The following is a 13,681-nucleotide window of genomic DNA, read 5'->3' on the forward strand; positions in this document are numbered from 1 at the left end:
TTTAATATCCATATTTCTACCACCAACTTATTCGAAGCAATCTAGACTTTTTTTTTTCTTTTTTAGTTATGCTCCTCAGGATTCTTCTGGAGCCTGCTCAGAAGCCACTCCCACATTGTTCAGTATTTGCTTCAGCGGTAGCCCCATCCTGGTAATCAAAAGCTGCCTTACTAGTTTTCTATTGCTGCCATAACAAATTACCACGAACATAGAGGCTTAAAACAACCCACATGTGTTATCTTATAATTCTGTAGTTCAGAAGTCTGGTGTAAGTCTGACTGGACAAAATTCAAGGGGCGGGCAAGTTGAGCTTCTTTTTGGAGGCCCTGGGGCAGAATCTGTTTCCTGCACACCAGGGTTGTTGGCAGTGTTCCGTTTCTTAAAGCTGTAGGACCAAAGTAACGTGTTCTTGCTGCTGAAAGCGGAGGGCTGGCCAGCTTTGTGAGGCTGCTGTATGCCTTGCCTTGTGTCCCCCTTTCTCCTTCTTCAAAGCCAGCAGTTACCTTCTCACTTTGAAAATCCTCTTCCTTCTCCTTCCATCTCATCTTGTGGACCCACTCTTTCCCCCTTTCCTCTTTTTAGGACTCCTGTGATTACACTGGGCCCACTTGATAATCCAGGATAATCTCCAAGGTCTTCAAATTTAATCACACTTGCAAAGTCCACTTTGCCATATAAAGTAATCTCTTCACGGGTTCCGGAGATTAGGATGTAGCCATCTTTAGAGAGGTGGTGGTGAAATTGTTCTGCCTACCTTGCTACTCAGTATTTATTGGGCACTTACTATGTACTAGGCACTTTCCTAAGCACTGCAAATGGATTCACATATTTAGTCTTCACACAACTCTGTAAGTAAGACATTAATACAAACCCTAATTTACAAGTCAGGAAACTGATGCACAGAGAGGTCAGGTAACTTGCCCAAGGTCACAAAGCTCTTTGTGGCTGAATTGGGATACAAATGAGCTTAACTGGTATATATGTACATTGATAATATTATATTAGAGAGATGATATATATTGATCACAATATGTATCTATATATGTAATTATGTATAATTCTAATAAAAATTATATATTCTGTATAATAATTATAGAATACACAAGTATATACCTTACATATTTTATATAACATATTCTTTATTCCTATCTATCTATCTATCTGTTCAGTAAATATAGAAAACTTGGAGGGATATTTCCCAACATGTTAAGAGGGGTCCTCTCTGATAATGGGATTCCACTACTAAAATAAAGTATATTTTTGGAGGGTGTATGCTCATGGGTGTTTTTCTGTGTTTTCCAAGTTTTTGAAAGTGAGTACATGGATAAGCTGAATAAAAATTTAAAAATTATTAACTTGTTAGAAGAGTAAGGATGGCCACTGCGTCTTAATGCCAAGAAACCAGCAGAGGGCGCTGCCCACAAGCTTATCAGGCAGCTCAGCTCTGCCAGCGTTTACCACCAGGGAGAATGAGAAGGCTGGAGGTTATAGGACTTGGCTTTTCCCCTGCTTATCAACCTGCTGTGGGCCTATGAAAGACCCAGCGCCATCCAACCACATCCCTGAACCCACCCAGCACTGCCCTATACAGAGCCGCAAAACAACGCTAGTTTGGGCTAGGAGCCGTTTGCTCCAGGAGAGAGAAAAATGATTCAGGAGCCACGGGGCTAAGTGAAAATGCTAGAAACATGGTGGAAGAATGGGGAAGGATGTCCATAGGAATTATTTCTGTGCCCAGATGGTCCCATTTTGGGACAGTCCCCAATTTTGTCCCTCAGTCCTCGGCCTGCTGTGTGGATCCAGGATTCACACCCAACTCCAAAGATTTCTACGAGCCTGATTCAGCCAACACGATCTCCCTCCATCCTCGCCTACATCCCAGCCCCAGAACAGAGAAGGCTAGAGAACGGCAGGACCTCTGCCGGGGTTACCAGAGCCCTGGGCCTTTCTCCAACTGCAGGACCCAACACTGGGGATTCCAGGGTGTTTAATATCAAGTTTGGCTTTAGATCAAGCACATATCAAATAGCTGCTGTTTCGCAGATTAAATAATTTCATTTATCTTGTATTTGATTCTCTGGATTGGAGATCTACATTTATGCAAACAAAATGCATTTAGGTTTCATGGAGGGAAATGGGAAAAACTTCTATCCAAGGAACAAAGGGAAATAAGAAAAAAGCCTTGACACATTTCTCTTTCAAATGGAAGTCAGGAAATCCAGATTTCTTGCTGATATTGATGGTTTCCCCCACTAAGCTCCAAATGAGACTTCCTCCAGTGCCTATCCCCATGGTTCTCCATCAAGAAGGCTGGAGAATGGTGCACAGACACACACATGCGCGCGCTAACACGAAGGTATGATCACACACACGCATACACCCTCCCCGGACTCCTGAGGGGCACTTGCCAGAATCACACCTCAAACTGATCTGCCAAATCAGCATCTGGTGAGAAAAAGTAATTACAGCAGGTCAGCATTTCGAGAGGCTATCCTCTGGAACTATTTACATTTCCTCTTCCTACTGTCCTGATCACACCCCCCAGATTGGCTCAGATTAGCCTTAGGACAAGAGCATTTTACTGGGGCACCCTGGAACTTGAGGTTGGAGAATGGAAAGCACATTCTCATCATGAAGGAGGATATCCACAGCTCTGTAAAGGAACTCAGAGACTGTACCCTCAAATCTGTAGCGAGAGAGGAAGTCAAGGCTTAAAACATTTATGCAATTCAACCCCTCCGCATTATAGACAGGGAAAGTGAGGAAAGGACAGAGCATGACTTGCTCCAAGAAGTCGTATGGACCAGGTCCCTTCCCCATTTGTCCACAGGATGAAAGGAAGAGGGTTCTAGTCTAGTGGTGTTCTGGGAGGGTGGGAAGTGGACGCGTTTAAGCAAGGGTGGCGGAGCTGGGGCACCTACTGGGAGGAAGGCGGCCGGTGGGACCAGGGAAGGCGAGGGGCTCTGCTGGGGAGCAGAGGTACTCACTCCTCTGAGTTGTTGCAGGTGTTGGTGTTGTTTCTGGCCAGGGGCCAGCCACTGCAGGGAAGTAAAGAGAATGCAGCATGGGAATCTGAGCTCAGCGCCAACCGCTGGGGGCCATCCGCCCCGGGTGGTTATTCCAGTACCTGCATCCCCAGTCCCCTGGTTCTTTCCACACAGCTTGAAGCACCCAGAACAAAAACTTTTGGTGACTGGTTGGCTCTAGTAATGCCTTATGGGAAGAAAGGATGAACTTTTGGCTGAACTGAGTCTTCTGAATAAGTGAGAGTTGCTTTGTGAGTCCCACCCAAACCTGACCTCACGGTCCCCTCAGTTTCATTCAGTTCAAACCCATGCCAGGCAGTGTACCAGGAGCCACCGGGGACCCAGACATGAATCTGAGGAGCACCTGCCCTGGTGACGTGAGGAGGGCTCAGGTGAGGAGGGCTGAGCGCCTTCAGAATGCACAAGGCAGCAGCAACCTGCTCACTCATCTGCGCGGGCGGGGCTCTCAGAAGGCACCCTCCCTGCACCTTGAAAACGCAGTCACAGCAGCTGCTTCCGACTTGCAGAGCAAAAAATAGATCATGGGCGGAACTGTCCCAGTTTTGAGTCTATCCTGCCCTGGGCCCTTGTCCCCACATTAATCTTAACACTTCCTGGCCTGCCAGTCCTGATCTACATGAGAACTGGGTAGAGAGTAGAGGCTGGTTTTGCACCCAGCTGCACTTTTATTTAAGGCTGAGTCACATAATCCTTCCTGGTGGTCTCTAGGAAAAGGCATTATCTCCTAGAGCTCAATTGCTCACACACACGTTTGTGACACAGCTGGTTTAAGAAAGCCAGCGTGGCCTCACAGCCGCCTGTCTGTCGTCCCTGTAGACCATTCACAGAGAACAGCCAGGACCAAAGTCGTGGCCGGTGATACTCCTGCCTGGCTCTCAGGGAGCCTCTTCTCTTCTGTGATACTGAACATAGAGCCAAATGCCTTTCTGTACTTTTGCTCACCTCTGCTCAATTCTTCCTTCCTCTCACCGTTCAGGATGTGGCTCTAACTGCTTGTTTGGGGAGAGGTTCTGATCATCGGAAAGTCTCCCCCAAAATTTTGCAACCCATGTGAAATTGGAAAAGAAAGTGTAGCTCCCTGCAGTGCAGTGGCCCGTGTTCACCACATCTCTGTGTCTGGGGGTTTCTTAAGGCCAAACCAACAGAATAACCAAGACCAGTCTTTGCATACTTTCTGCTTTGCCATTGGGTTTTGCCTGGAAAATCCAAAGTCTTCCTCCCCCTAGGAAGCCTCCCTGATTGATCAGCCGTCATTCTGCACCATCGCATGTACCTACCTACTCTGAATCCTTGGATGAGTGACCAGACATCTGAGGTACAGTTGGGACCTGGCTCTGAGAGGGTCCTAGCCCAACCCTTTGCTCATCTGGTAACATTGGGAAAGGGACAAAGAGGCCAAGGTTCATATTCATTAGGCTAAGCTTGTCGAGAAGACAATTTGATCAAGTTAGCAATGAAGTCTTTGCTTGCCCACCAGGAACTGAACCAGTCTGCCTAGCTCAGTAACAAACCTCTCTCCCCTCCTCCTCCTCTGCCTTCTTTTCTTCCTTATCTGCCATCCCTCCTCTCTTTCTGGTTCAGCAGCCAAGAGCACGTAGGCCTTACTGTCACGGAGCTCCCTCTCAGTTTAGGATGCCTGGCCCTGGGTACCTGGGATGGCCTGGCACACCTCCCCACCAGCACTCAGGCCCTCCACCATCTCTTCACAAGCCCAGAAAGCCAAGGGTTTGTGGTCCAAACCCAGATGAAAACATGAACCCGAGAATGCCAGGCCTTTGTATCTTAGCCGGCAATTTTCATGCCCTTCCTGGTAGGGAGACTAAAGGTGGCTGTCCTAGAGTGGTTGCTAGCAAGACATTTCCTTGAACTCTCACATTTCCTCTTAAATGTGTATATTTTGCAATCTAGTGCATAATCTATAATAAACCTATGACACAAACATACAAACATGGAAGAAAAATAGAAGCACCAGAAAGATCCATCTTGCTTCCTCTGAGGCTGCATGACCTTCCCTCCCCAGGGGCCCTGGGATGCCTGTTTGAGTTGCTCACACCTGAGCCCTTCTTCAGCTCATTTGACACAAAAACACACAGGATTTGCTCTAGTAATTATATAGGGACCATCTGTTCTTCTACAACCGTGCTTGTTTTCACCTTTGCACCTTATAAATCTTGGCATTACCTAGAGAATTCAGCCAAAAGACCTTCCTAAGGCCCCTTTTTCATAAAGCAGATTCTGAGCAAGAGGCTTCCTGTCTGAGAGGCTCCAAGGTGGTCAGCCTCCATCTCTATATCTTACCTCTTCTCTCCTCCTCTCCACTTGCCCAGAGCATCCTAAAGAGACCTTCTGCTGCTCAGTGTCCCTGGATTCAACCTGTGGTGGTCCAGTGGTCTCCCTGCTGACCACAGGCTGGGGAAACTTCCCCAAAACAAGAGAGGAGGGGAGGCAGCAGCTGTGTGTGGGGGGTGTGGGGGTGGGGGATGAAGTCAGCACCTGCAGATTTCTCTCAAATATCAGTACCAGCCACAGCCCCCAGTCAGGCGGTGGACCATGCACAAAGTTGCTCAGAGCCTTTACTCTGCAGACCCTTCTCCTACCAAAAGCAAACACTCTCCCCATGCCCCACCCTACCCCTACCTACACTCCCCACCCCCTGGTTCCTATTCTGATCTGAGATACGGACGCCTCCTCTTGAACATTCTGACTAAGCTGCAAGACTTTCCTCCCAGAAGACTATGTAAACCTAAGCATAGAATTGTGGGTACCATTTAGGTACTCCCAAGATTTATGGATTAAAGTCCTTGGCTTTTAGTAAGGTGGGTCAGAGTGCAATCTAGAATGAGGGTCCTTTGATGGAGAGAGGTGTGGGGGGGCAGCATCCCCAGATGCGTTTGAGAGCACAGACTCCAGGACGCGCTGGAGTGCAGGATCAAATGACACTGGGGATTCTGGTGAGAGGGTTTCCTCTCCTGCAGTCCTTCTTGGACTCAGGGCTGCGACTGTTAAGGCATGCAGGATTCCCCCACCCCAGACACCATCTTCAAGGTCCAGGTCACGAGGCTGGTGCCCCAGGCCCCCCACATAGTGGATCTAGCGGCAGGAGCGAAGCGGTGCTTTCTGCACCCCCCTGTGTAGTGCCAGTGGCTCATCCCTTTGGTTCCTTACCCTCTCCCTCTGTCTGGTGGCTCCTGGCTGCCCGTATTTGACTGGGCATTGCTTTCTTGGCTGGACACCTCCTTTAGCTCAGCTCCGCGGAAACGCTCCAGGAATGAATCCGTTCTCTGGGCCTCGTGGTGTACGTGCCTGGTGGCCCATGCTCGCAGTGAGATGATCAGGCGAGACATCCTGGAAGGACATGGACAGGCAGCCAGTGCAGAGAGGAAGGAGACGGAAAGCCCCTCTTTTCCTGGCCTGGGGTGGAAGCAGGGATGACTGGCAGGTCATGGGTACTGGGGGCCCCGGGCTCAGGTGCGCATCTCCACTCTCCTGGGGACTTAGTCCCTTCTCCTCCATCACCTGCAGTCTGGAACAGAGCTAAAGGGGCATTGTCTTCATTATAACTTTGTCCTTTTAACACTTGGGCTCTGCCAAGACAGGATCCTTCAAATGGGGCATCAGAAGCCTTTCTGCTTATCATTTCTTTTGTAGAGCTCTTTGTTATGACTGGTAAGAATAGGAATAGAAAAGAATCTAATCTGCAAATGGTGATAAAATTCAGAACAAGGTTGAAAGGAACAAATGCCCACCTCCAATTTAGATTCTTTCCCTAGCCCTTGTCTTATTTGTTATACAGACTCTTGTTCCCTCCCCAGGCTTGTGCATAAGCTTCTTTGCAAGTTGCCTTGACCCGTCTCCTAGAGCCAGGCCCTGCCGGACCACAAGCACCTGAGACCAGTCAGCCCATGTCCCCAGAGCCCTATCTTAGCTTCAGCTTTCCATGAGAAGCTCTCCCTCAGCCCTGCCTGTTGTCTCCCCTGTCTCTTCCAAAGAGGAATGAGAAGAGAGCCTGACCTCTGTTTCTTGGTATCTGGTTGCCCTGACTTGGCACCAATGGGTGCACACCCGTGTTCTCAATCAAATGAGTTCTGAGCAACCTAGAACGAGGTCATGAGCTGTTGCATGCCTTCACCCTAATCACACACTTGGGAACTTTGCCTAGGAGAGTGAGTTAGAGCAAAAAGACAGTCCACGCCCAGAGATGTTGACAGCTGCGGCTGCAGACAGACGTGGAGATGCCTGCCCAGCCCAGCCCAGCCTCCCTGCTCTGGACACTCCTCCCGCCCCCATCCTCCCTCTGCTGAGGGGCTGGAACCAAGATCATTCTCCCCACTCCATTTTAGCCGACAGGTCCAGGAATGGACAAGACACCCACAGAAAGTCACTCAAGCCTCTGAACTAAAAACCACTCCAAGTTGGGGTTGGGTGTTTGAACTCAGGATTGTATAGCAAAAGCCATTTGCAGCCTATGCCTACTGATGTGTGAACAGAGAAAGCCAGAAACAGAGGAGACATGCAGGAAAAAAAAAAAATCACAAAGATCATGACACTCCAGGAGAAAATGAAAGGGAAAGGACAGGTGTCACACCCCCACCCCCAACTCCCCTCTCATGAGCCCCCATTGGCTCCCCTTCCATGAGGTGGTCGATCTGAGCTTACACCAGCCTCCTGCCTCGGCCCTCCCCCAGGCCTTTCAATATCATCTGGTGTGAAGGTGTCCTTGCAATCAGTGAGCCTTCAGACAGCATTTTATTAGTAAGACGAAAACACCAGAAATCTTGGAAATGCCCAGCCACAAGGGGCTACTGAAAGAAACGTTCCTCCACAATTAAATATATGAAGAATAACTAGAGGAATTAATTTTTGCAATAATCTTAAGCAAAAACTGTAGAACACATGACTATATAAATCTACAGCATTGGTTAAAAAAAAAAATGGTGGAAAGAAATAATCCCCACGTTTGTGGAGCACCTGTTGTGAGTGAGCACTTGGCTCTGATGCGGGCTTCACGTTGTTTGATGCATGAGATCAGTTGTCCAGATGAGATCTGGAAAGGTAAGATGACTTCTTCAAGGTGGCACAGCTCTCGAAGCCCGAGTGCAGATGTCATCGGCTCAGAGCCGGGACCATCTTTCTAATCCTTTCACAAGGACGTGAGCCGGGAAGTCTAGACAGGCACCCAAGAGGGCCTGCCAGAGGCTACCTCGGACAGTGGCCCCTAGGGCCATCTGCGCACCACTGAGGTCCACGAGGGCTCTCCTGCGGCTGGCTGGTCTCGTTTCTCAATTCTTCTCGGAATCCCTCCTGGTTGGCTTTTTTCTAAATTCTTCCAGACTTGAGCAAGTACCTCAATATCACTTTATATGAAAGCAATTTCAGATAACAGCAGTTTTTCTTACATTTTTTTCTCAGCTCAGAACGCTTGACCTGAGAGGATATTCCTCAGGGGTAGACTTCTGACTGCTCTTCTGTCCCTTTTTCTTCAAATCTTCAGCTCCACCTCCACCATCGCCCCCCACCTCCAGCCCCCACTTCTTCCTGAAACTCATCTACATTCTTCTTGCCTCAGTCTCCCTCTTCCCAAGGTGAGCGCTGAGCCTGGTCGATTACCTGGCGGGCCCCTGGCTGGTGTAGGAGCTTCGCCTAGACTCCGCCAGTCCTCTGGTCTCCATGGCGATCTCCTGCTGCAGTTCTGACGAAGTCTCCTCGCTCGGCAAGTGGACCCTACGAAATCAAATATGCAGCAGGCTAAATTGATTTCAAGCTCATCCCCTCCTGGACACACTCAGGGATGAGCTGGCCAGATGTCCTGCTTAATGAGGAAAGCCACTGGCCCTGGTCTTCACTCTGTCAGTCCATGCTCCAGCAGGATCCAGCAGATCCCAGCTTTTAGGATAGATGTGGTCTTTCCTTTACAGAAAGCCTGACCCCAGAAGGCAGCTTGTCCAGCCACAGCCCGTGGACTTAAGGGGGCAGGACGGCAGCACATGATCCTCATCTGTGCGCCGGGTGGGTGTGTCCCAGGGCCAGGCCCGCCATTGGGAGCCATAGCAGCTGTCTCTACACTGTGATTCCAGAGCAAGAATCCTGGTTCAAACACAACTCTGTATACTGAAATCCTATCTGCTAAGGCCAGACTGTGTGTATGTCACAATACTCCCTGGGCATGCATGTACTTAGTGCTCAGCCGGCAGCCTTCCCAGGAGTGCTTTCGGTATTTGGTTAAGAGGGGTGTCCTGGAATATTGAATGGAAATGGCATGGGCCTCCATGCGCATTTGTAACAGTGCTTTTGCATAAAAATACATTTCCACTGTGCCCTTTTGTCAAACCCTAACCTCTGTCCCCTGCAGTGGGGGACTGAGCAAGTGACCTCACCTGCCCAATTTGGGGCAAAAAGCGTGAGCACAAATAGGACACGAGCCCACAGCAGAGCCCCGGTGTTTGTTGAACTGCCCAGAATAAGACCAATGTGTTTGGGCATATTTTCCTTTCGTTCCCTGTCTTTTAAAATCTCCTAGGGCTGAAAATTTGATCAGCTTGATTAAAAGCCATCCAGGCATTGGCCCCTAGGGATTTACACTTCATTCTATGAGTCTTGAAGAGCCCAGGCAGAACAAATTAATTCCATCACGTGACCTATTCCAACCTAATCAGCCTTCTTAACAAGGTGGCAACACAGTTGACGAAGTAAGCAATAATTAATGTCAGGAAGAAGCTCTCTATTTCTCCTCGGTGAGGAATTAGAAGGCAGAGTCCTGAATCCCAGCCTCCAATCTGCTGACTCCTCTTTCTACAATACCCCCATCATCTCCAGCTGCAGGGTGCTCCCTTCTGTCCCGTGGCCCAGGCTGGCCATCTTTGTAGCGTGTTCTTCCTTCCCTCAGCTTCCTCAGACCAAGGCGACGTGTGTGTGTGTGTGTGTGTGTGCGCGCACGCGTGCGCGCACGCGCTAGAACCACACAGAGGCAGGCTACTTCATCTTCTCCATGGCTACCTTCATGGAGATGGGACATGAAGGGACAGCTCTCACACCTGTGCCACATCTGTTTTTGCAGGCTGGAACCTCCCGCTCACCCAGCCATGCCTCATCAGGTTCAAGGCTCTTCCCAGTCATGGTCATGCTCCTGTGAGCAGGTTCCTGCATTCCTGCCTGGCTGGGCATGGAGACAAAGCCCATTGTGCTGTTACTGGACCCCAAGCCAGAGGTCATTGCAGGTTTGTGAGTTTGTGTGCTTTTGGTGTCCCCATGGGCAACTACCATCAGCCAAAACCCAAAGTCCCATAATATGGGCTGCTGCTAAGCCAGAAGGTCCTATCTTGTGCATGTACAATTGATTTGTTGGAAGTAAGTTCTGAACAGTTCCATTGATCTGAGCCACTTGATATTTGGGGACCCTTGGGCTCCATGGAGCCTTTTCTCCCAACTTATCTCGTTCACATGCAATACACAAACCATAGGCCACTTATTGACTGTTTACTGTATGCCAGACACATAGATCTTACCATTTAATCCACATAACCACCCAATAAGAGAGAAAACTCAGGTTCTGAGAGGTTAGGTTAAATAACTTCCCCAAGATCATATGGTCAAGTAGCAAAGCCAAGGTTTGAATATCATTCCATCCTATGTCAAAGCCTGCTTTCATCCACTCTTATGAAGCTACTCTCTGTATTTTCACATATGGCACCAATTAAAGCAGGACTGAGCCCTGTGGCATACCACTAGAGACATGGCTCTAGTCCACCAGGTTATACAATGTGGGCATGGCTTTTTATTTTCAAAACCGTCTAATTGAATTCTCTCTCTCTATCCCTAAAAGACCACTCATATTTTTTTGTCCTTAGACACATGGGAAACCCTGCCAGAGGTCTTGCTCAAGTTAGGAAGCTCTGATCCCCTTGCCCTTCTAATAATCTGCATACTACAAAGGTGAAATGCACATTCCAAGGCACCCGGGGCAGTCCCTGGAGGAGGGAGAGTGGGACGAGTGAGTGAGTCCATATCTCTAGTCCCTCCCTAGCAGCTGCCACATGGTGGGGTTAGGTGTACAGCAACCGACAGCTTGGGCTGCAGCTCTGTCCCTGTATGTGTGCCTGGAAAATCCGGAGGCAATCCCAAGGGTGAAGGTGTTCTGTCCCCACCAGCAGCTCCTCAGAGAGCTCTGGGCACCAAGGAGTCGGCCCAGCATTTCTGCCCAGCCTGCTTTCTGTTAATTACATGAGCGCACATCCTGAAAACAGATTTATTTGCATTAGTAGCAAAGGAATCAATGACATCAGAGCTGATGAGGATGTGAGGAGAGCAAAACCCACCCCAGATTCCAAACCAGGCCTGTTCTTGGCAGCAGTGAGGGCTCCCATGTGGGGGCTGGATCTAGGACACTTGCTTGAAGGGTGGTGGCAGAATGGGGAGCTGGGAGGCCTGTTAGCTAGGTGTTCTGTGGGCAGCTCACTTACCCTCGTTTCGTAGTCTTCAAAAAGGAACTAAATGAAAAATTGGTGATTTTGTATCGACTTAAGTATTGTTCAAACAGCCAAGTCCAGAAAAGGCACATTTCACCATGAAGAGTAGGGAAAGCCTTCTAGGAAGTAAGTTCAAGGGACCCAAAGGGGTCTTTTCTTCTTGACATGTCTCCCCACTTGTTTTTTTGTGTTTTTTTTTTTTAGATTTTATTTGTTTATTTGACAGACAGAGATCACAACTAGACAGAGAGGCAGGCAGAGAGAGAGAGAGAGGGAAGCAGGGCTCCCGCTGAACAGAGAGCCCCATGTGGGACTCGATTCCAGGACCCCGGGATCATGACCCGAACTGAAGGCAACGGCTTAACTTACTGAGCCACCCAGGCGCCCTCCCACTTGTTTTTTGATGCTTGAAATTCTCTGATGTCTTATAGCTCCTGAGTCTCCACCCTCGTTCAATGCATGGGGTTATTTAAATAGCCAATCCACTTAGTTATTCCTCAGAGAAACTGATTTTACCAAGCAGATGGAAGAGGAGATGGGAAGAGAGAAGAGCCAGATGTCTGAGGTGACACTTTGAGTCCCTGAGGACACACAGGTACTGAGAAAAAGGCAACCAATGGATGAATGGGAGATCCAGAACCTCCCAGAGATCTACAGAAGCAGGAGAAGCCGGGGGCCAGGCCCCATCCTGCCAGAGCTGGTGGAAGGGTCTCGGGCAAGGGACTTGATGGGGCCTTGTCCCAGGACAGTCCAGAAGCTACCCTCCCATTTGCGGATGTCGACTGAAGGCAGCAATGACGGCGATGATGACCTCGCAGGAAGGATCTCTGGGAAGTTGGCGATTAGTGAGAACAAGAGCCGCCAGCAGAACACAATGATGGGACTGTTTTGAAAGAAAAGGTAATTTTCAACTTGTGATGTTCATCTTCTAAGTTTTCTTACAAAGAGGAACGTCCTGTCTGTGAGGTAAATGTTTCCCTTGTCACTGGGAGAAGATGGGGATGCTCATCAGAGCTACAGCATGTTATCAGCTTTTGTACTTGGTGGAGCACCTGGTGAAGATGATACTTTGTTTTTCTTTTCCTCCTCTCCAGCCCTGAGGAACTGCAATGACCCATATGCACTGCCATTGGCCACTTGTGACCAGGGAATTGAAGTGAGTGCATTTTTGTCTTCGGTCCTGGGGAAGCAGCCTGAAAATGGTGTTCTTTGGTGATAATTGCTTTGGGCTCTGCTCAGAGAGCAGCACAAAAAAGGCTTCTCTTCGGTAGGACACAAACCCCTATGCCCCAAAGCTCGCCTAAAATAGCTACACCAGGAGATAGATTTGAGATTTGAGGTACCCTTGGTCCTCATGGTAATTCTCTGTTGCAGATTCTGAAGTCTTTCCCTACTGCATTATCTTTTCAAATATGCCAGACTTCTCTTAAATAATCAACTCAACTAAACATATCTAAATAGAAAAGGAAAATTCAAGACATTTTTATTTCTGGTATTTTCAGTGTTTTGACTTTGTTGTTCAAATGAAACATTTTCATCCTTCCTTATGGTTTGTCTCTAGGAAAGTGATCCTAATAATTTAAAAAAGGAGAAACAGAAACCTGGCTCTCCAGTTTGGTGAAAGATTTGGGGACAAGGATGTTTCAGGGAATGGGGCCATAATAGCTCCTCCCTCCTGGGGGCATTGGGCAAAGGGTCACAGTGACATACAGGTTCCCAGTACAGTTTCTTGATATCATTGAGAACACAGAATGATTAGTATTTAAGGAAAAACACAATTAAATCTCCCAAAAGCTTTCTAAAAGGATTTGATTCTTTAAAATTATTTTTTAAAAGCTTATTTCTTTAAGTAATCTCTACACCCAACATGGGGCTCGAACTCATGACCCTGAGGTCAAGAATCATGCGTTCTACCAACTGAGCCAGCCAGGTGCTCCTAAAACAGTTTGAATTTTAAAGCAAGGATCTATAGTTTGTTCAAACACCATTTCCTCCCCTAAAATAGTGATTTGAAACTTTAAAATTTTTAAGTTTACATGCCAGAGTCCCTGTTCAAATGACTCTTACAGGAAAAACTAGTCTGTGTTTAGACAGATGATAGGCTGCTGGGAAGCAGAGGAGGGGCCTGGACCCAGCCTCTGGCCCAAGGCTGTTCCACCTCCAGCCTGAGCA

General features: G+C 48.3%; 1 protein-coding gene across 4 annotated transcripts in view; it reads right to left on the bottom strand.

Moving 5' to 3' along the window:
- The window catches only part of CNGA3 (cyclic nucleotide gated channel subunit alpha 3), a 29,175-nt gene that overhangs the window by 12,242 nt on the left and 3,252 nt on the right, over positions 1-13,681 (bottom strand). For 2 of the 4 annotated variants that reach the window (XM_082744365.1, XM_082744367.1), the window contains exons 2-3: positions 8,655-8,768; positions 6,213-6,392 (exon numbers count right to left, since the gene is read on the bottom strand). In XM_082744365.1, coding sequence (XP_082600491.1) covers positions 6,213-6,392; positions 8,655-8,768 — 294 coding nt within the window. Of the gene's footprint in view, positions 1-2,987; positions 3,039-6,212; positions 6,393-8,654; positions 8,769-13,681 lie in introns of all 4 variants that reach the window. The other 2 variants (XM_082744368.1, XM_082744366.1) reach the window with 2 other exon arrangements.

This window comes from Mustela nivalis (genome assembly GCF_964662115.1).
Source record: "Mustela nivalis genome assembly, chromosome: 8".
Classification (NCBI taxonomy): Eukaryota; Metazoa; Chordata; class Mammalia; order Carnivora; family Mustelidae; genus Mustela; species Mustela nivalis.